Genomic DNA, 21,718 nt, shown 5'->3' on the forward strand with positions numbered 1-21,718 from the left:
CGCTGATTATGATACAGATGGTCACATATACATGCCAACGATGGGGGGCAAGCAATGTTGATTTTACTATTGCCAATGGAGACAGAGATGGGGGCAGACACATGTTGGCAACCAACGACGGAGTTGGAGGCGGCATGCATGATAGTAGAAACCTAGGCTATCAGTGATGATAAACTATGAAACGGGACAAAAATGTTAGTAGAAAAAAGATGAAGGTCACATTAACCTAGTCATCACGTACCCTAGAGGTTGGTTGATGCTTTTTCTTCACATTTCTTGATGTGAATGTCAATCCTTCAATCCTCCATTCGTGGAGTACATGAACAAAGCAAAATGAGATTTTGAATGAACAAACCACTTTGATAAGCGTAATTAGGAACAAAATCCAAGGGTGCCTTTTTATAAGGATTGGTAGGTTATATTTATATGTCTAAGATGGTGGATAGATAGAAGATGGAACTATGGAACTATTCACAAACCTTCGGCCCAAAACTCCTTACTGATAATTATATGTCATCATTTCAATTTGGAGTAATATGGTCCATCCGATTTTCTCTCTCATCCTATGTGTGTGGCAGATTGCCAACGTGGAACACAATTATTGGCTTGAAAAGTCAAAAAAGTAACAAAAATGTCTAAATAAATTAAAATTTATATTTTTACTTTTAAAATTATTTTCTTTGTGAATTTTACATCAAAGAATTCCATAAATATACCAAAAAATTACAAATATCAAAACATCATTTTAAAACTATGATAAATCCCTAAAGTAATTTTATGAATAAATATTTTATGAATTTTAAAATTATGTAATTCATGAAAGTAATGCCATAAGAATATGTTCAATTACCATCAAATCAATAAACATAGGGAATTCATTTTGAAAGTGCAATACATCAACAATAAATTTATGGCCATTTCAAACAAAATAAGCATATAAAATATATGAAAACAGCATGATACTCATAACTATCACATAGTCACCATTGGTAGAAAAGTGTAGGTGGAAGAGGTTACAACAGATAGCATAAAACAGCTCCTCAACCTAAGGAAAAAACTTATTTTCAACCACAGTTATGCTGAGAGATGATATCCATGTAGTGTAATGAATATGAACTAAATCAAAATATTGAAATGAAAATGAAAACACACAGTGATTGTACCATCTTGCCCAGATTGAGTATTTTACTAGTTGATTTATTGAATACGTCTTCTCAAGTTGGACAAATGTATGCCCTCTAGAAATTGATGTAGTCCTCTACACCTCAAATCTCTTCATAATTTCCTGGATTAGTGTCTCAAGAGATTCATGAATGATCATCTATCCATTCCAACCACCTCTGGACGGGATGGTTTTCAAAAAGAATGGGACTGGAAGGATTTGATGGATATTATGTTACCGTCAAGCCAATCACACATCTATGTCAAGTTTAAGTTTATGTTAATTTGTCATTATCCTTGTATAAATTTTATTGATTAAACTCAAATCCAACGATGATGTAACTTTACCCTAAATTTGAGTTCATCAGTCTCTAGTAAAAAATAATATAGAACCATACTTATATGCTATGATAACATTTCTATGAAAACCAATTACATATTTATTATATTTTACAGAAACATATTTTTATGGAAATATGAGCATTACATATGCATTATATTTCACATCTTGTTCAATATTCATTGATATCAAATATTCATTTAATTCAAACGTCCATGAATATATGAAATGCCTAAGCAAGCTATTATAATGTCATAAAATAAAAATCACTAGTATTTAAAAATGTTTTCTAAAGTTTCATATTCAAAGAGTTATTGAGAAAGAAGAACATATGAAATAAAAAAGAGGAATAACATGATTGATAGCCTGACTTTCTTTTTGGTCGGGCCAAGAAAAAATAATAAAGTTTAAAGTGAAGTTTTGTAGGTAGAGTTAAGGATAGTGTTGTGGATGCGTCTACATCAGAGCTCGAAACTCAATCTAACATTTGTCTAGACCCACTTATAAAATAAAAATGAAACCAAGATGACCAACAAGGAGAATGAATGATATTGATACTTGATCATTCAAGTTGCACAAATGTTTGGCCTCTTGTTAAAAAAGGCCAAGAAAGAAAAGCTTGGCCCAACCCTAATTTTCTAGGAAAGACACATCACCTTCTGGAGGTGACAATTTATGGTCTCTTGAATTCAAATTAAAAATTTACTCTTAATTTTGATTTCCTTCTTGAAAGTCTCAGAAATTCCAAGGCATGGGGGAAATTTGCATGCCATTAAACATATTAAGGTTTAGAGCAGTGCTTTCACTCAAGATTACAGTTAAATCCATAAAACTTAATCTATCTTATTTTTTATCTCTATCTATATCTTAGACTCCCAGATTGTTTCAAATCCCTCCAAAAAGTTTTTTCCCCTAGTTTCCTCGACTTTGTCTCTCTATATTTATTAACCTATTTTCTCTCTAAAGTTGAAATTTGTTTTTTTAAAAAATTCGTCCCCATGTAAATCTTATTTCTCACGGAAATATATGTGGCCAAAACGCTAATCAAACATTCCATATATCATCCCATGTTCTTTATAGAATATATTTAGTATGGTCGGTCATGTAGCTATTAGTGTGGAGACATTAAGGATAGATAGTGGGTGCTCTTTTGTACAAATCGTCCACCAAATTGATCTCTATGAATTCCTGAATGGTATTACACAAAACTCTAAATCAGATTGATTAATTCCATGGTTATGTAAGTGATCATTAGACCTGAGACACCAAAGAAATTTTATGGATAGACAATCGAACTTTGACTATTACCTATGAGTCGAATCATGAGATTCTAAATATTCTTAGTTTGAGTGCACCAAAAAGTTCACGAAGATGATTGACTGGTCAACATGAAATCTTCAGCCCTCAATATAAGCGGAGATAGTTTGAGAAAGATGATGCAATGAAGTCATTGGCCAAGGCAATGAAATATTAAAGAAATGTCACCTTATGATTTCTGAATACATCAGTACTAACTCAGATGACCAATTAGGGTTGGATAGTTGACCATACCCCAAGTCATCCAAGGAGTGTCAAGTGGAAGTAGGACTTTGTATACACAGTAAGAATGAAGAACATGTTCCATGAGTGAGTCAATACACACTCCTTTGTATATTCTAGAGCATAAGGTGTAGCTTGGCGCCTTAGGAATTGGAGACTCAACCTATTGATTAGGTTACATCAATCTAATATTAATTAATCCATATAATGATAATTATTTTGGAAGCCCAGTAAAGGTTATTGGGTTGTTAGAGTTGTTAACTAGGCTGATCCATGGGCCTAGAGGGTCATATGCAAATGGTCTTTTGGATGTCGGAAGATATACTTAAGTTTAGAGTGTTTATGAAAAATACCCACTTACTATAAATAGAGGAAGGCCTTGAACGAAATTCACCCAGTCCAAAAAATTTCAAGGGCCTTCCCTTTCTTCCTTCTTCCCATGGCTCCTTTCCCTTTCCAATGTGATCAGGATGACATAATGACAACGATGGAGGTTGAAAGAAAAAGAGGAGATTTTATGTGCCATGGTCTGCGTGGGTAAATCTACAAGCTACACACATGAGAAGCTTCACACGATTTTCTCCATGATCAAAATAGTTACATGTGCAACAAGTGTTAAGGTGATTCATTTTGTGTTTTTGTAGTTGTCGTTACAATTCTATTTAAGTCTTCTGCTACATGGAATCATCATGTTCATCCAGATCAATCCACTAGAACCCAACAGTAATCCATGATATAGACAATGGATGAGAGAATCATACAACTAATATTCATCCAACTTTAGAGTGAAATATACAACAACACATGAGAAGTTTTCAGCTGAAATTTTGAGGATTGAATTATCTCTCTTCTCTCTATCCATACATGCCCTTATATCTATGAATACCCTAGTATATGTATAAAAAATATCTTAAAATTACCCTTTGTAGGCTAAGAGAAAATGTGTTTAAAGACACATCCAATTTTCTTAGTATTCCCAAGTAGGCACTAAGCATATATAGTGGGTATTGTTTGGGGAAGAGTTCAATAAATTTATATGTATGAAAATTTGATACCAAACATCAATAAGATTCATTCATGTAACTTTTTAAGTGATCAACAAACATGAGACATAAAAGACATATTGTGGATAGATGGTTGGATCCCTAAACACAAGATTCATATCAGTCCAAGGTCACATATATCAAGAAGTCTACCAAGGTGATTGTGTGCTCAAGGTGAGATTGTCCATCCTCGATAAAAAAAGAGATTGACTTAGGCAAGAAGATGTACCTAAATTCATTTCCATGGTTGTATAAGAAGAAAATGTGTTATTTGATGATTTATAACAAGCATTAGTACTAATTAGAGTGATCCATTATGATTTTATGGTTCACCATGTGCTAACTCATTTTAGAGTATCATGTACATGAAGGAATTATATATGCACAAAAACTAATGATGGTAAAGATTCCATTAGAGAATTGATGTACTCATTTATATCTTCAGAGCACACTGCATATCTCATCAACTTGCTAGCTGGTAATTCAACCTGTTGATTCGGTTAAACTGATCGTCGAGAAATATTTTATTAAAGTGGTGATATTTTATTAATAATTATTCCAATATTTTATCCATAATAAATAGTTAAAAGTTCACTCCATCTAGACTACTCCCTTCATATGAGCAGCCAAATAAATATAAATATCAAAATCTACCAACGATTCAAGACATCAAAATGCACATTCTCAATATTTTAGGCTGGTATGAGCCATTGACCCTCATAAACTTGAAGATACAAGGAATTAATTTCATAAATTTAACTCCAAAACTATATATTTCTTAACTATATGGTATATTCTCATATTTTAGGCATGTATACAGAAATTCTATGCCTACAAATTCAAACTACATTGAACAAGGTTTTACCAATCTAACATATACTTTTCCATTATATTATATGTTTATCTAGACTGCACTAAGGGTGTAAATTAAGTTAATAAATAATACCAAATACCGTCTTTGGATAAAAAACTAAGGGTAAGGATCTTCAATTGTAGCTTCTAATGAACGGGTGTTAATTCGTCGTTAATATTTGAGTTAATCAATAATAAATTATTAAACTTTACTCATAAAATAATTTGACAAGTAAATGATAGCTAAGGTTTTCCCATGGAGAATGGATATTACGGTTTAAATACTCTTTAAATGATGACTCAAGAAGGATGAGGGGAGATACAAAATAGGAGATAGTGATGTGATTAATAAGAAGTGGTGAGAAGGTGATAATAAGTGTGTAATAAAGATGACATGGATAATAATATCACGAATAAATAGGAAGATGTGGATATATCAAATAGAAACGAGAGACTGAGATAGATGAAGACGTGAAGTGATGATGGATGTAGAAGATGAATAATAAGATAGAATGGTGAGATGGGCGAATGGATGTGAGTGGCTGTGGATGAATGATGGTGAAATAGAATGGTAGAACAAGAAATGATAATGGTATAACTTTTGTATGGGATGGAAGGATGAATAGTTGGTTGTGAGATGGAGAAGAGGATGATGCAATAGATGATTAGGGTTTTTATTTGAGATGAAGATGACAAGATTGAGATTGAGATCAAAGGTAGTTGCGGTAGGGTAAGATAATGGAAGATGGTGATGAGACTAAGATGATAAAAATAAGGATATAGATCTAACTAAAGGGATATGAAGGATAAAATCCAATGTAAGACAAGAGACTAGCCTTAGATCCATATGTTCCACCAAGATGAAGGCATTTTCCTGATGTAGATGAACTATCCAGTTCTCTATTGATATTCCCCAATCACTCAAGACACATAGAACACCATTTATGGACCTTCAAAATCTCACTCTTTCAATAACCCCTCTAGAAGGAAGCGAGATCAAAGATAATTTTTACAAAAATATGAGGCCATGTTTATAGATCCAATTGTATGGATAGAAAGAGGCCGGAAAAAGGAAGTTCCACTCATAACTTCGACCAGAAACTCCTAGATCATCAGATCTCGTGAATTGAAATTTGAACATTCTAGGCCCTCCGTTTTTTTCAAAAAATGTTAGAAACATATATTTTAAAGTTAATAATGATATCTCTTCAAATATAATGCCAAAAATTCTAGAAAGTTTATATTCTGACTCAAAAAATTATGTCCTTTCCAAATTTAGTGTCATAAAAGCCATTAAAAACAATTAAAATTCAAAATATAATTATAAAAATATTTTTAATCGTTTTAGGATTTATAACTCGCATATATTTAATCAATTTAATACAGTAAAACAAGTAAATATGGTGATGTTAGCCTATTAAAAATGTGTGTTATCAGCTTCCTATACACAACCTCGCTATATTATCTCATCAAGAAAAATTATTCTAATTATTCTAAGTAAGCATCATGGGCAAGTTGATCAAATTATACAGCACCATCTTATATTGAAATGGTGATATCTTAAGCAACAAAAGACTTGAACTAAAGAAGTCAAGGATGTCTTGAGGGGTTTTACCTCAATGTCAGAGTGCATACTTGTGAAATGACAATTATTAAGAGCTGAACATGAACCACATCTCACCCTAATGTTTGCTCTTCATGCCTAAAGATATCATGAGCCACATTCATAGGTGAATCTCTTGAGGTCTTGATTGGCTTATTTCCTTGGGTGAAGTTCAGTAAGAATATCTTGTGCGGTGCAGTGTGCGAAATTCGCACCGCACCGCACAAACGTACTAAATATTTTTGTTCTCACATTTGGACCTCCCCTACCAACAAGGACATGATATTTATTTTGCTTTAAGGACAACAAGCTGGCTTCATTTATTGCATATCATGACATTCCATTAATCTTTTTACATAATCTTCCTCCCGTGTTTCCAAAACATAAATCACTCTCTTTCCAAAGCATATTTAACTCCATCCATAGTCTATTTTCTTGCCTACGAGTTTCCAGATACCAAGAGTAAATACTTTCGTGATTTATTTAAGTAGGTCAAAAAGTTGATTGAATGAAAATCATCACACACAATGCGGTCAGACTATGTGGCTAAATTAAGTATTGGCAGACGACAGAATCAAAGTCAATAAGAATTCATCCTAGAAGTTAAACAAAAAGGAATTCAGCCAAGTCTCAGTACATACGCACGCTCAGCCAAGTCAATATGACTTGTTCTCAGATCCTCTTTCTTGATGAAATCACATTGAGCAAGTTTCAATTAGAACTGTAACACAAATGAGAAAACCCCTTTCAAATCTCCATTTGAAACTAAGGTCTAAATCAACTCAGTCACCATGCATGGCTTGAAAGGCAGAAACATATACCAAATCTTATGGAACTTTGATAAGAGAAAAATTGGGAGTAGTAAAGACAGGGAGCAAGACAGAGGGATACATAAAGTTTGTCATCAACATGTTACTTTCAAGTACTCTTATTAGATTAAATATGATAATCAATAAGCTTTGAACGTATCCACTTCATTTTTACTTGAATAAGAATATCCCTTACATACCAATTTATGACCAAGTCAGAAACAAATAAGAAGAAATGACGAGGATGGAGTACCTGAAGCTTTATCGCAGACTAAAATATCTACCCCAGGCAGATTGAAAAGACGAAGAAAGCCACATCACAAGTTAAATATCTGCACTGGTAAGGTCCGTCGCTGGCCATCCGAACTGACAGCTGTGACCTCCAAGGAAATATCTATGCTTCGATGCGTCATGGCCCTTGCAATACTCATGCGTGAAACAATCTTGGAAGCGGGGCTCCTTTCCGTGCCAACGGGCGCTGACGAGTCAACAGCGGCATCGTAGGCCAATGCAATTGGTTCAGTGAACGTGAAGATGGTTTGAAACCAATGGGTCCTTGGAGAGTATGGAGAGGTAGACAGGGTGTACTCCTTCTCCTTGCAAAATCTACTACTGAAGGGTGTGTCAAACCATAAGACTACTCCATAACACCAACTGCCTCCATATTTTGGATCCACAAGGGTTTTAAGTAAATTATTCTTTGGCCGTAACTCGATCTCGGAAGTGAAATCCATCTCCTCTCGCTTCATTGTTGCCAAGTCGAATGACTGAATCACAAGATGCAGCACAAAGAATAATTACAATAGTTCATATCGTTAGGTTAAAAAAGCCGTAGCCACAGCAAACGATTTTAGGTAAGAGGGCCCTTCTTTGAAAATATTCATTTACACATTCGGACAATATATATATTTATTGACTGCCTAGAGGATTCTTATTTCATAACTTTAAATTGTGCTCCATTTCAAGCATGAAAAGTCAGGTAGAAAGAAACATTTCGTGATAATCTGGATTAGCGTTTGGCACTTACGAGCCTCAACATCTTTGATCCTCGTTGATGTTGATGAATTTTAGGGTGGTTGAGAATGATGTAGACATGCTAAGTTGCGATGACAGGGTATCACAGATGGTTGAAGATGTTGGTCAACGACAACCATCGCTTCACAAAATTATATTTTTAAAATTCGACAACCTCATCATCATCTTCAGTCCTAGTTGACGATGACAACAACATTAAGGCCTGTTGAAGTTGATGTCGTTGACTATAAATCAACAGTCCCTCATCGTCATTTTCAACGTAATCAAGATAGGACGGACCATAAAGTGGATACTTGTTAAGGAGGGTAGCGATTCTGTTTTATAGTCCTAAGTAAACCTTGTTAACAAGGGCAAGGCGGAAAAGTTTAAAATACTTTGGAAATTTTATCAGTGGCCCGAAATTAAAGCAGTAAACTATGCAGGAAAGCACGCACAAACCTTCAGTGTGGCGGTTTCTGTCACAATATCATGACTGTCAATAACATCGACAATAGGAAACTTTGCAGCATCCTGTAAAACTTCCCTCCCAATTGTTGACATATCAAAACCATATACATCTTCCCAGAAGGGATAACTTGTCGCACCTTTCCCGAATCCAGCCACAAACTAAAAGAACATTTATCCATTATATAAAGACCATGAATATAACTAAGATAAAATATATGGTGTAAAGAACCTACAATGGTAGCAATGTCAGGGAGAATAGCGCCACCGGGCTTTAACCATCGATCTCGAGCATAAATAACAGAACTGAGCATTGACTCATATAAGAGGCAGTATCCCATCCATTCGCTCACCAATACATCGACACTATTGGGAGGGATGTTCATAACAGAATCAAGGTCCTCAATCATACCTCGCACAACACTGATGATTCCATTACGGGCACTGGGATCTCCATTGTGACTTCTCTCTAAAAATATGCCATTGTCTTTGAAAATCTGGAGGGAGAATCGAAAAATTTTAGTAAAAGAATTAAAGAAGTAAAAAAAATAAAACAAGTATACCTGTGTCGCCACTTCAGTCATCTTTTTACTTGCATCAACAGCCACCACCGTAGATGCCCCAGCTTGAGCAGCAAAGAGACTGAAGAAAATGAGCAAAATATGGTAATCCAAACAAAATATTGACAAAATAACAGACAATATTGAATTTCTTCCCAAAAGACACTGACGTTGTCAGAAAATAAGACAAAAATATTTTCTTTGACAAGAAAAGACACTTTACCTGAGAATTCCAGTCCCACAACCGACATCCATAACAGTGGCCCCATTCATTAGAGCAGGGTTGTTCAACATTGCATCTCTATAAGTCTCAGTTCTCACCTGCAAGTGATATCATAGATTCAAATTAATGAAAGATATTCAAAATAACTCACCAAGAAAAAAGGTCCCTATGTCATGAATTACGAGAGAAATACCTTGTCACTGATCATCTCTCTATGAATACCAAAGGAACTGTATGATCCAAAATAATCTTCATTGACAGTCTTAATGTTCCTAGCAGAAGCATTACTAAAATGAACGCCACTTCGCTTTTCTTTGAAAGAAATCTGAGATTTTCCTTCTCCTTGAATCTCTGTTTCTTGAACACGGCTATCCGTAAAACCATTTCCTGACGTTGCCTGATCTACTTTAACTTCGTCCACATTCACAGGATCATCGTCGAAAGATAGAAAACCCATTGCTTCGTCGATGTTATCAATACGGGAGATAGATTCTCCGCACATAAGCTCCCTCATTAGATCTTGTTTATCTACGATGTTAGATATCTCTTCTTCATTGTCATCAAAGAACAAACTTTCAAGAAGTGCGTCATCAGGCATGAAAGGTTTCAAGTAAATATCATCGTTCCACTCCATAGAACTATCCCAACTCCAACTTCTGTTCTTTGAAACCTGAAAAAAAAGAGATGATAGAATAAAAAAGCGACTAAAATAGCGCTAATCAGTCTACTGATCAAGTTATATAAGGTTCCAAAAAAATAATCCCGAAGGTAGTGAACTCTGACATTGACAAAGAAGAGTTGGAAGTTGAAAAATCCAGCAATCGAACCTGGGTTCTGATGTAATTGATGAGCTTGACACAACCATAGAAGTCCAATTTCAGATTTTTCTTGATTTCGTTGAAATCAAAGGAATGCTCCGCACAACAATGAGCAAAAACGGCGTCGTTGGATTGAAACACCGCCTCACAGAACAGGCAAAGAAAACTAGATTCTGGGTCATCTTCATCCGCCGCCCAATCATCCCAAGCTTCCACCTGTTCTTCTTCATCTTCATCCTCATCTTGGGAGCCTTCGCCGAGCAGTGTCATCTTCTCTGATAGCACATGGCGATCAACGCCGCTGGATTCCCACGCCGCCATGGCTCTCTCGCCAGAACGTAAAACCCTGTTCTTGTTGGGAATGATAAACCCTACAAAAACCTCAGAATTGGCTTTTTCTTCTTGTTAACGTTGACGAAGACGATGACATTAAAAATGTTGTCTTGACTTTGGAATTTATAGTGCAAGGATGCGGACGGGACGGTAATTTCGTCCGTGGACGAAAAAATAGTCCCGTCCAGGACTTTGGACGATTGACGGGACTAAGAATCATCCGCCCGTCCCCGGATGGGACGATTGCTTCGTCCATGGAAGGAATTGCCGACCCGTTTGGGCCTTGGACGGGGAACTGGACGGTTATTTCGTCCTGTAGGAGTATAGTATGCGCATGACAGGTCCACTTGCTCGACACACTTGCTGCACCGCGTGTCAATTTTTAGGTGGTCTAATGCTGACGCATGCCCTGTTTCATCCCCGGACGTTAGACGGGACAAGAATTTCTTCGACGGGACGGGACGTGGACGAACAGAAATGGGACAGGACGAACCCTGGATGCGACGATTTAGACAAAACTCCAAAATTGGGACATATGATGGGTCGAACTTCGTCCCGTCCAATCTATTGTCCACCTCCAAGACGATACGGAACTTTATTTGGTAATTAGTTTCTGAGCGTCCAGATGACTGCGACAAAAGCTTCGTCAAAATGTTAATGACTAATGTTTGCCTGTCCGAATGCCGATATAGGGACAGATGCTGATATGGACATCGAAAGGGGAAAGTATGGTATCTGCCTTTATCAACATCAGGATCTAAGATGATGGTTTCGGGATATCCAGATGTCATTTTCTATGCATTATTGGTATTTGATACTAGTAAGTGGGATATTACGAGCACAACGGGTGAGTTTAGGAGTAAGATTGGAAGTGAAGATGAATCAACATGTTATGAAGTCAACACAAATCATTTATTTCATAGCTTTTCATCTGAACAATTGAGGTGAGATTGTTTAGAAGGAGCGGAGCATAAAAAATAAAAAATCAAAACCACTATTACTTATGATTAGCTTGCAAATTTGTAGCATCGTACTAGAATCATTACCGATGGCATGTTTATACAGATAAGTGGGAAAATGCGTTCCAACCACTATTCATGCTTGAACCTAAATGTTAAACTATCAATAATTCTAAATGACACTTCACCTTCTCAAACTCTTCTTGAAGCTCATCTAGATATTCTCACCATGAGGACACTCCTCTAAGTTGAAGGGAGAACATTAAGAAGGGAAGGCCCACCTTTGTCTGGCTTTGGTGCCTAAACTGGGTGACCCTCCCTTATTTGTACTTCGGGTTTTTCCACAGAAATCCCTTCCATAAAGTATATCCGTCAATGCCCTATTTATCATTCTCCTTAATAACTTTGATGCCCTGATAATAATAATTAGTCAACCTTATTAATTAACTATATTAATATAAACATTAATTAACTAATTATCAATTTGACACAATCAATAGATTAAGCTACACCTCATGCTCCAGAAGATAAGTATAAGTGATTATATTCTTTCATGGAACTTTCATCTTCAGCATATTTAAAATCCTTTGTATCCTTTAGACTCTCGAATGACTTAGGGTATGGTTAATCGACGAACATTATTCTGGCAATCAGTTAATACTAATGGGTAATGGGGTTCATTGGAGCATGTCTTCTCTTGTACCCTTACTACCGTAGCCACAGATTTAACTTTATCGTCTTCTTTGAGTCAATCTTCTCTTATACCAATAGCACATAATAATGTCTTGACCCCTCAATCATATATGTGTACTGATAAGCTGATTTTTTTTTGGTAATTAAGATGCCTTGATTACTGTCATTGTACAATTCAGATTATGCAACTCAATTAATAAATTTACCCCAATACTTAGATATATAGTGTGAATATCGGGGGTCGTCCAAGAGAGGCTTAGTAGGTAAATGAGATGTTCAATATGATAAGTGGATTTTGAGCTGAATTCGGGAGAGAAATATAGAGGATATAATAGGATGAGTGATTCTTATCTGGATTTCTTGATCTTATCAAGAAGATCAAGAAACTCAGGATAGGGGAAAAGAAATGAGGATTGTGCTTATGAGATATCTATTTAGGTTTCTTGATATTGAAATCAAGATCAAGAAATCAGAAATAGGGTAGTGAATAAGATGATCTAAGTAAGAATGATAATCTATATAGGAGCTAATTCAATTTTTCTTAAGGGTTTTTAGGAGCGGTCTAATTTTTAAACTAAAAGAAAATGAAATCTATCTAATTTTTAGTTAATTTTTGTTTTAAGGGCTCAACCTTCATCTCAAGAAAAATCAGATTCAACTCCTAGAAAGGGCCAGAACATTTCGCCCAAGCCAAGGCGATTTAGAAGAATGCAATCAAGAAATCAAGACCAGAAAATGCAATGAAACAAATTCAGAGCCTTGTTTGATCCAAGAACTTCCTCCTCTGTCTGCTCAGCTGTGGATGGAAGACTCGAGAATGGTCATAGAGAGAGAGAAAAAAAGGGCTTATGTACCTTGGGTGAAAGGGTAAAGTCAATTTCCCTTTTGCCCTTGGCCGTCCCTTCATTAAAAATATTCTAGGAATTTGCTGGTAATTTCCACTATTGGATTGAAAGTAGATGAAGTGAAAAATCCGCCATCAAAATTTGAGCTTGATCCAATGGTGGATATGCGAGATATGAGGGTTTGAAGTGGGCTGTCTCCATATTTCATCATTTTCTCTCTCCTCCGCCTCTTCGTATTCTGTGCTCGTTTTGGCTCTTCTTTCTCTGAATTTCCCTCCAAAATTGTCCAATCTCCTGCTGAAACCTATCATCTAAAATATTTAGACCCAAATAAGTATTTTGACAAATATTTAAATATATTCTGATAACAAAAAGTTATGGAAGAATACCCATAGAAAATCAGAAAAATCATATACTCACCACATTGACTTCATTTTGATTTAGTGCTCAATAAGTGGTTCTAATGTAGATATATGATAATTCCATATGAGAGTATGCATTTAGATCACTTTACTACCCCCAGATAACACATATTTATATCATTTTACCACTGAATTTGTGTGTTATCATGTACGTCTTATTATATATGAGTTAATAATTATTGATAAGCTCAAAATTGGTGTTTTAACTCTTTGTTGGTATTTTTGAGATTATTCAATAAAATATGAATATGTACTCACTTAGTAATCTTAGATAGTGATGAGTATGGACCGTCCCCCAAGAGAACAATGATTAAAGATTTAATATTATTAACATAGTGATTATTGGGATGAGATGAGATACATACCAATTACAAAATCGAGTGATGAGAAAATGTGATTCGAGACAGTGATATTAAGTTAATGAGAGTAGTTAGTAGATAACGATAATTAACATTTGGGAAGGTTGAGTGAATGCAAGAAATAATTGACGATGACACAAAGAATGACGGGAGTAAGGTAGAGAACGAGTCGAATGTGGTGAATGACAAGTAAGTTAATGATAAGACAATAATATGAAGGTGGAAAGACATTATATAGAGGACTTATGGATGTGATGTGATGTGATGTGATGATGAGACATGGTACTAAAATTAATCTAAGCTAACAACGATGGCAAGAAAGAACAACGTAATGCAAGTATACATATCGTAGATCCTTACGTTCTACCCAGCAATTTGTGAGTGCAGGTAAGGTCCCCTCTTCTCTATTGCTTCTTCCAAGATCAAGGACACTAGGAACAGACTTGATGGATCTCAGAAACTCATTATCTTTTCAATCATCCCGCATGAGTAGGAAGCAATTTTAAGAATGAATTTGATAGTGATGCATGCCTCTATTTATAGATCAGAGGTACAAATAGAAAGAATGGTGAAGAAAAAACATCACTAACAACTTCAGCTCAATTGTGCTTGTGGATCGCAAGATATTGAGCTTTAAAGTTGGAGCAATCCTAATCGTCCATTGTTTCTCTCTCCATGTCGTCAGCGTTGATACTTCCTCTTTTTCCATTTTTGGTTAAGTTGTCAAATCTATTGTCATTAATAATTGACATGATCATCTCGTCTTCTATGATCACTCTCTCTAAAAATACCACATATACCTATAGAAGGAAAAAACAAAAAGGTTTGAAATATTATTATGAATGGAATAACACTATCTACCCTCACTTATATGATGAGTATAGTCAGTATTGTACACATTTGTGCGGAGACACTAAGGATAGATATTGACGGCTCTTTAGTGGAAAGAGTTCAATGAATTGATCCGTATGAATCCCTAAATGGTATTAAACCAAACTGTTAATCAATTTGATTCAGTTGTAAGTGCTCCTTAGACTTGAGACACCAAAGACATATTATGGATGAATAGTTGTAAGTGCTCCCTATCGTGGGATTCTAAACAATCGTAGTTAGGGTGCATCAAAAAGATCATAAAGATGATTTATTAGTCAAAATGGGGTTGTTTACCTTAAATATAAGAAATGACATCTCAAGGAAGATGGCGCGATGAAGTCCTTGGCCCCGAAAATGAAATTTCAAAGAAGAGTTCTTAAAAAATGTATCGGTACTAACTCAGATTACTAATTGGGGTTGCTAATTGACCATACCCTATATCATCATTTGAGCGTCAAGTGGATAAGGGATTATACATACACAGTAGCTGATGACAAACAAGTTCTATGAGTGAGTGGATACACAGTCCTTTGTATCTTCTAGAACACGAGGTGTAGCTTGGCACCCCATGTGTTGGATACTCAACCTATCGATTAGGTTAAATTGATCTGACATTAATTAGTCTATATGATGATATAGTTAATTAATTTAGAAGGCTAATGAATGTTGTTTGGCTGTTGGAGTTGTTAAGAAGATGGATACGTGGGCTCAGAGCATCTCACACAAATGGTATTTTCGACATTGGAAGATATACTTAAGTTTTGGGGTTCTTATGAAACATACCAACCAAGTATAAATAGGGGAAGGCCACGAATGAAATTCACTCATCCCAGAATTTTTTAGGGCCATCTCTTTCTTCTCCCTTCTCCCCATAGTCATCCCCATTCTTAATGTGATCGAGTCGACGGAACGTTGACGATAGAGGTTTAACAGAGCTCATCATGATGGAGGAGATTTGACATGCCAAAGGTCGTGTGGATACGTCTAGAGCGTGCACATATGAGTACTTGCACATAAATCACTCAAGGATCTATAGAATCAGGAATAGGGAAGGACACGGTCCAGTCGTGGTCTGATTTTACCAAAAAACCTTAACCTAGACTTGAAGTTTGTTCCAATCTCGGTCTTAGTCCTGTCTCGGTCTGGTATGATCTCAAGACACTAATGTTGACTAGTCAATGTGAAAGTCCATGTTAAGTTGGCGTGGTCGTCGTCTCAGTGCACCTAATGTCGCATGTAGAGTATGAGAGAGAGAGAAGGAGAGAGAAAAAGAGGAAAATAATTCAAGAGAGAAAGAGTGTTAGAATGAAAGCGTGAGATAGTGAGTCTGAGATTGTGCAATAGAATATCAATGGGAGAGAGTAAGACAGTGAGAGAGTGAGAGGGCGATATAGAGAGAGAGAGTACAAGAGTGACAGAGGGAGAGAGGGAGAGAGGGAGCGGGTAAGAAGTGATAGAAATATATGTAGTCAGCAAGCCAATCACATATTCCATGTTCATTAATACAACATATTCAATATAGTGCATGTGAGATTCTTATAATGTAGTCTATGAATACACGATCTAGCTTAGTGAATTATGATGAGATCATAATACGGAGATCACTAGTTTTTAAGCTCCTTTCAAGATCGTAATACAGAGATCGTAATACTGGTCTCAAATCCATTAGTGTGGAGACACTAAGGATAGATAATGGGTGCTCTTTAGTGAAAAGAGTTCACTGAATTGATCCGTACGAATCCCAGAATGGTATTATACCGAACTGTCAATCAGGTTGATTCACGTCACGGTTGTGTAAGTGGTCCTTAGACCTGAGACACCAAAGACGTCTTGTGGACATATAGTTGTACTTTGACGATTACCTACATATCCCTATCATGGGATTCTAAATATTCTTAGTTCGGGTGCATTAAGAATTTCACGAAGACAATTTGAGTGGTCAAGATGGGATCGTCCACCCTCGGTATAAGCGGTGACAGTCCAAGGAAGACGATGCGATGAAGTCCTTGGCCAAGGTAGTGAAATATCAGAGAAGAGTTCTCCAATGATTTCGGGATGCATCAGGACTAACTCGGATGATCAATTAGGGTTTGACAGTTGACCATACCCTAAGTCATCCTAGATGCATGAAGTGAACGAGGGACTATATATACATGGTAACCAATGATGAACAGGTTCAATGAGTAAGTGTATACACACTCCTTTTATCTTCTAGAGCACAAGGTGTAGCTTGGCATCCCACGCGTTGGAGACTCAACCTATCGATTGGGTTAAATCAATTTGATGTGAATTGATCTATTTGATGATATAGTTAATTAATTTAGAAGGCCAATAAAGGTTATTGGGACATTAGAGTCATTAAATATGTCGATACATGGGCCTCGATGGTCACACATAAATGGTCTTTTGAGCGTCGGAAGATATATTTAAGTTTTAGGAGTTTTATGAAAAATACCCACTTAGTATAAATAGGAGAAATCCCTAAATAAAATTCACCCATTCCATATTTTTTAGGGGCCTTTGCCTTCTTCTCCATTCTCCCCTTGACTTCTCTCCACTTGCGATGCGATCAAGATGGCATAATGACAACAACATAGATTGAACGGGGCTCGTCAATGAGAAGGAGGAGATCCCATTTGTCGAGGACTGCGTAGATATTTTTAGAGGTTGCACACTTTAGCAGCTCGACTTGTCTCGCTTGAGGGTCCAAGAAATCACGGATGCAATCCATGCGGAGTTAATTCATTTTAATGGTTTTATCGATATCGTTACGATTTTGCTAAAGTCTTATGTTATAAATCGTTTTGATTTCTTCAGCTACATCAAGACCGATAGACCCCAAAAAGAATGATAGTACAAGAGGGAGAGAGGGAGTAGGTAAAGAGAGTACAAGAGGGAGAGAGGGAGAGAGTACAAGACGGAGCAAGCGAGAGGGAGAGAGAGCAATAGGGAGAGAGTGCAAGTGGGAGAGAGGGAGAGTGAGCAGCAAGAGGGAGAGAGTTCAATAGGTAGAGACTGCAAGAGGCCGAGGGTTCAATAGGTAGAGAGGAAGATGAAGCAGGCGACATGGAGAGAGGGAGAACGAAAGAGAGGGTGTGCAAGAGAGAGAGAACGAGAGGGAGAGAACGGGAGAGTGAAAGTGGGAGAGAGAACATGAGGGTGAGAAACAGGGAAAGAGGAGGAGAGGGAGAGCAAGAGAGCGGGAGAGAGGGTGAGAGAGAGGGAGAGAGGGCGAGAGAAAGAGGGCCTTGAGAGAGGGAGACGAGAGGGAGAGAGTGAGAGTGGGAGAGAGGGCGAGAGGGCGAGAGGGCGAGAGGGCGAGAGGGCGAGAGGGCGAGAGGGCGAGAGGGCGAGAGGGAAGGAGGGAGGGAGGGAGAGCAAAGGAGAGGGAGAGTGAGACCAGAACAGAGGGAGACAGAGAGAGGGAGAGAGGGGGAGAGAGGGTGAGAGAACGAGCGAGAGAGAGGACGAGAGAATGAGCGGGAGTAATGGCAAGATAAAGAGGGGGAGAGAGGGTGAGAAAATGATCAGGAGAGAGGGGGAGAGAATGAACAAGAGAGAGGAGAGAGAAATAAAGTGAAAGAAAGTGAGAGGGAGAGAGTGAGAGTGGTTGAGAGGATGGGAGGACTGGAGGGAGGGAGGGAGGGAGGGAGAGCGGACAAGAGGGAGAGTGAGACTGGAATAGAGGGATGGAGAGAGGGAGGAGAGAGAAAACGAGTGGGAGAGAGGGAGAGAGAACGATCGAGAGAGAGAGGGAGAGAATTAACATAATAAAGGGAGAGAGGAAGAGGGAGAATGGACATGAGAAAGGGAGAGAGGATGAGAGAGAGGGGGGGAGAGAGAGAGGATGAGAGAATGAGAGGGAAAGAGTGAGAGAGGGCGAGAGAAAGAGAGCGAGAGTGGAGAGAGGGTGAGAGGGAGAGGGAGATGGTTGGTCCTCGGTCCTGTTCTGCGTGCGAACCAGACTGAGGCCGGAAGGTTCGGTCAGCCCTAAAAAGACTGGCCGATGGCCCAATTCAGTCCGGTCTGACCAAACTTCAGCCAAACCGTGTCCTTCCCTAATCACGGATGTGATCCGTGCACACATGATTTGTTTCATATTTTTGTTGATGCCATTATGATTCCATTATAAGTCTTCCGATGCATGGAATCAATATGTTCATCGAGATCAATACCACTTGAACCCAACATGGTCCACATCGCCCCTATGAATAAAATATATAGAAATTGTCAAATAATGATTGGTGCATTATGGCACCACTATTCACGATGTCGTAAGTGTACCTTTTTGTAATGATTAGCACATCTAATCACTGCAAATACTCGTGATTGGTTGCCATTCGATAAATTTAATGGCAACATGTGGTCAAGGCGAAATTATTGATGAATCATAACAAAATAAATAATAAGTCCAAAAATATAGGAAATTTATTGTTTGACTTAAAAAATTCACATCTCCGTGAATATAAGGTTGAAAAATTCATAAAAATATATTCTTAATAAAAATCAAGTTCTTTAGGAATATGATTTTGACAAAATCCTTCAAAAATACAATCAGAATATCAATCTGAAAATAGGATTAATCATTAAGGTTGATAACACACATTTATAAACATTTTAATGCATAAACGAGTGTAAATTTCCCAAAATAACCCAACAATTTATGTTTTATCAATTATTATGATTAGATCATCAGAGACTCGTAAGCATAGTTGTCCCTCCAGAGGATGTCCTTGGTGTCTTATGTCAACGCATCACTTAAACAACCGTAACATGAATCTAGTTAATACCATTCATGGATTTGATATAGTGCAATTCAGCGAACTCTTTATCGGAAGAGCACCCACCATCTGTCCTTAGTATATTCACACCAATGACTATAAAATCAGTCATACTTAATACACAAGTAGGATCAAATAGTATTATTCTATCAAGATACTTTGATGTCCATCTCAATTATCCATCAAATATGAATATTTAGAGCATGTCTTTAAAGACCCGTGATCATTGTATTATAATCTCATCATAATTCACTAGGTCATTACAAATACTCATGGTCTTCGTTATAGCATTACATGGGAATAATAATAAATAAATATTTATTTCTAAGAAATTAAACAAAACATGGTAGTGTGATTTGCTCAACGGCCACATAATGTTCATCATACTATACCCAAACATCAACTAGGCACATTCATGTTACGATCAAAAAGTTATCATACTAATTGATACACCAGTGACATCTTATGGATGTGCAATTATACTTTTATTATGACTTTAGAGTCCATGATCACAAGATACAAATAAGTCTACACAGTTATATTTTTATTATGACTTTAGAGTCCATGATCACAAGATACAAATAAGTCTACGCAGTTATATTTTCATTATGACTTAAGAGTCCCTGATCACAAGATTCAAATAAGTCTCCACCCAAATATAAAAAGAAGCATGCAAAGACGATTGAGTGGATAATATGGACTGTGTACCTTCTGTATATGAGATTAACTCAAAGAACAAGAATAACTAACTCCCTAGCCACAATAGCGGAGATATTGGAGAAGGAATTAGTACTAACTAGAATGCTGGATTAGAATGTAAACTTGACCTATTGATGGGTTAAATTTATCTTACTTAATTAATAAATAAATTTATTAAATTAATTAACAAGGTTGGCTGATAAATGTTATTAGGTTATTAAATTTATTAACTAGATTGACACATATGCCTATAGGGTCACTCGCAAAAGATCTATTGATGTTTATGTGTATATTTAAGTTGTATGGACTTTAAGAAAATTCCCACATTAAGTAGAGATAAAGGAGGCACCCATTTAAAGTGCCGTGTCAGTCATATGTATTAGCCCCTCGCCTTATTTTCTTATCATAATTTCCCCATATAGTGAGACTTGTATTGATATCTGAGTGGTGGTTGAGATGAAACTTAACATATTCATACATCATAAGATTGAGAAAATGGATTTGTAATATGTTGTTAAGACACAAAGATCCATTCATCTTAGTGCACATAGGATGTAAATTTTTGTTCGTCGAGTGACACGTTGAGTTGTTCATGTGTCTAGTCTCTATGCATATCCACACAATCCCCAACTCAGCAAATCTCCTCACCCATCTTGACTATTCTCATTATTGCTTCATCGTCGTTGTTATGATGTTCTGATCTCATCGTGAGTGGAGGGAAGCCATGGATAAAAGAGACAATAAGGTTGGGCGCATGAATAGTTCTATAATGAATGAATTTTATTTAGAGCCCCCTCTATTTATAATACTTGATGACATTTTCTATAAAAATCATAAATTGTAAGTATATCTTCAAACGTCCAAAATACAGTTTTTTTTTTGTGACCCGCTAGCCTCATGTACCAGTCTTGTAATAAACTCTAGTTTCCAACAACACCTATTAATCAACCCATTAATTAACTACATTAATATATATTAATTGATCAATGATAAATTTAACCCAACCAATAGGTAGAGCTTCCAACTTGTGACATGTCAAGCTACAATCATGCTTTAAAAGTTCTAAAGAAGTATAATGGCTCTCTCATTAAACCTTATTGTTTTTTTTTCCAAGTACCTAAAGTCCCTCATTATCTTGATGATCCTTGAATGAGTTAGGGTATGGTCAATAGTTAAACTAATGCATTAAAATTTTATTAAATAGGCATTCTCTAATATTCCACTACATTGGTCAAGGACTTTATCATATCATATTCTTTGATATATCACCTCTTATACCAAGGGCAAGCGATCATATCTTCACCACTAAATCATCTTTGTGAATGTC

General features: G+C 36.7%; 1 protein-coding gene across 2 annotated transcripts; it reads right to left on the reverse strand.

The window, feature by feature from the left end:
* Window positions 1-7,094: 7,094 nt before the first annotated feature.
* On the reverse strand, window positions 7,095-10,828 carry PRMT3 (protein arginine methyltransferase 3). Of its 2 annotated transcripts, XR_013582901.1 has the most exons (8): window positions 10,437-10,828; window positions 9,803-10,279; window positions 9,610-9,707; window positions 9,390-9,468; window positions 9,063-9,323; window positions 8,821-8,988; window positions 7,601-8,114; window positions 7,095-7,259 (listed from the first exon to the last, which is right to left on the reverse strand). XR_013582901.1 is itself a non-coding variant. In XM_078582371.1 (7 exons), exons 1-7 carry the CDS (start codon window positions 10,746-10,748, stop codon window positions 7,665-7,667), a joined length of 1,845 nt encoding a protein of 614 aa, XP_078438497.1. In that variant the 5' UTR covers window positions 10,749-10,828; the 3' UTR covers window positions 7,494-7,664. The 2 variants fall into 2 exon arrangements, 1 of the variants encoding a protein (XP_078438497.1); XM_078582371.1 differs by lacking the exon at window positions 7,095-7,259 and having other exon boundaries at window positions 7,494-8,114.
* Between the last annotated feature and the right edge of the window lie 10,890 nt (window positions 10,829-21,718).

Source organism: Wolffia australiana, chromosome 1, assembly GCF_029677425.1.
Source record: "Wolffia australiana isolate 7733 chromosome 1, ASM2967742v1".
NCBI lineage: Eukaryota > Viridiplantae > Streptophyta > Magnoliopsida > Alismatales > Araceae > Wolffia > Wolffia australiana.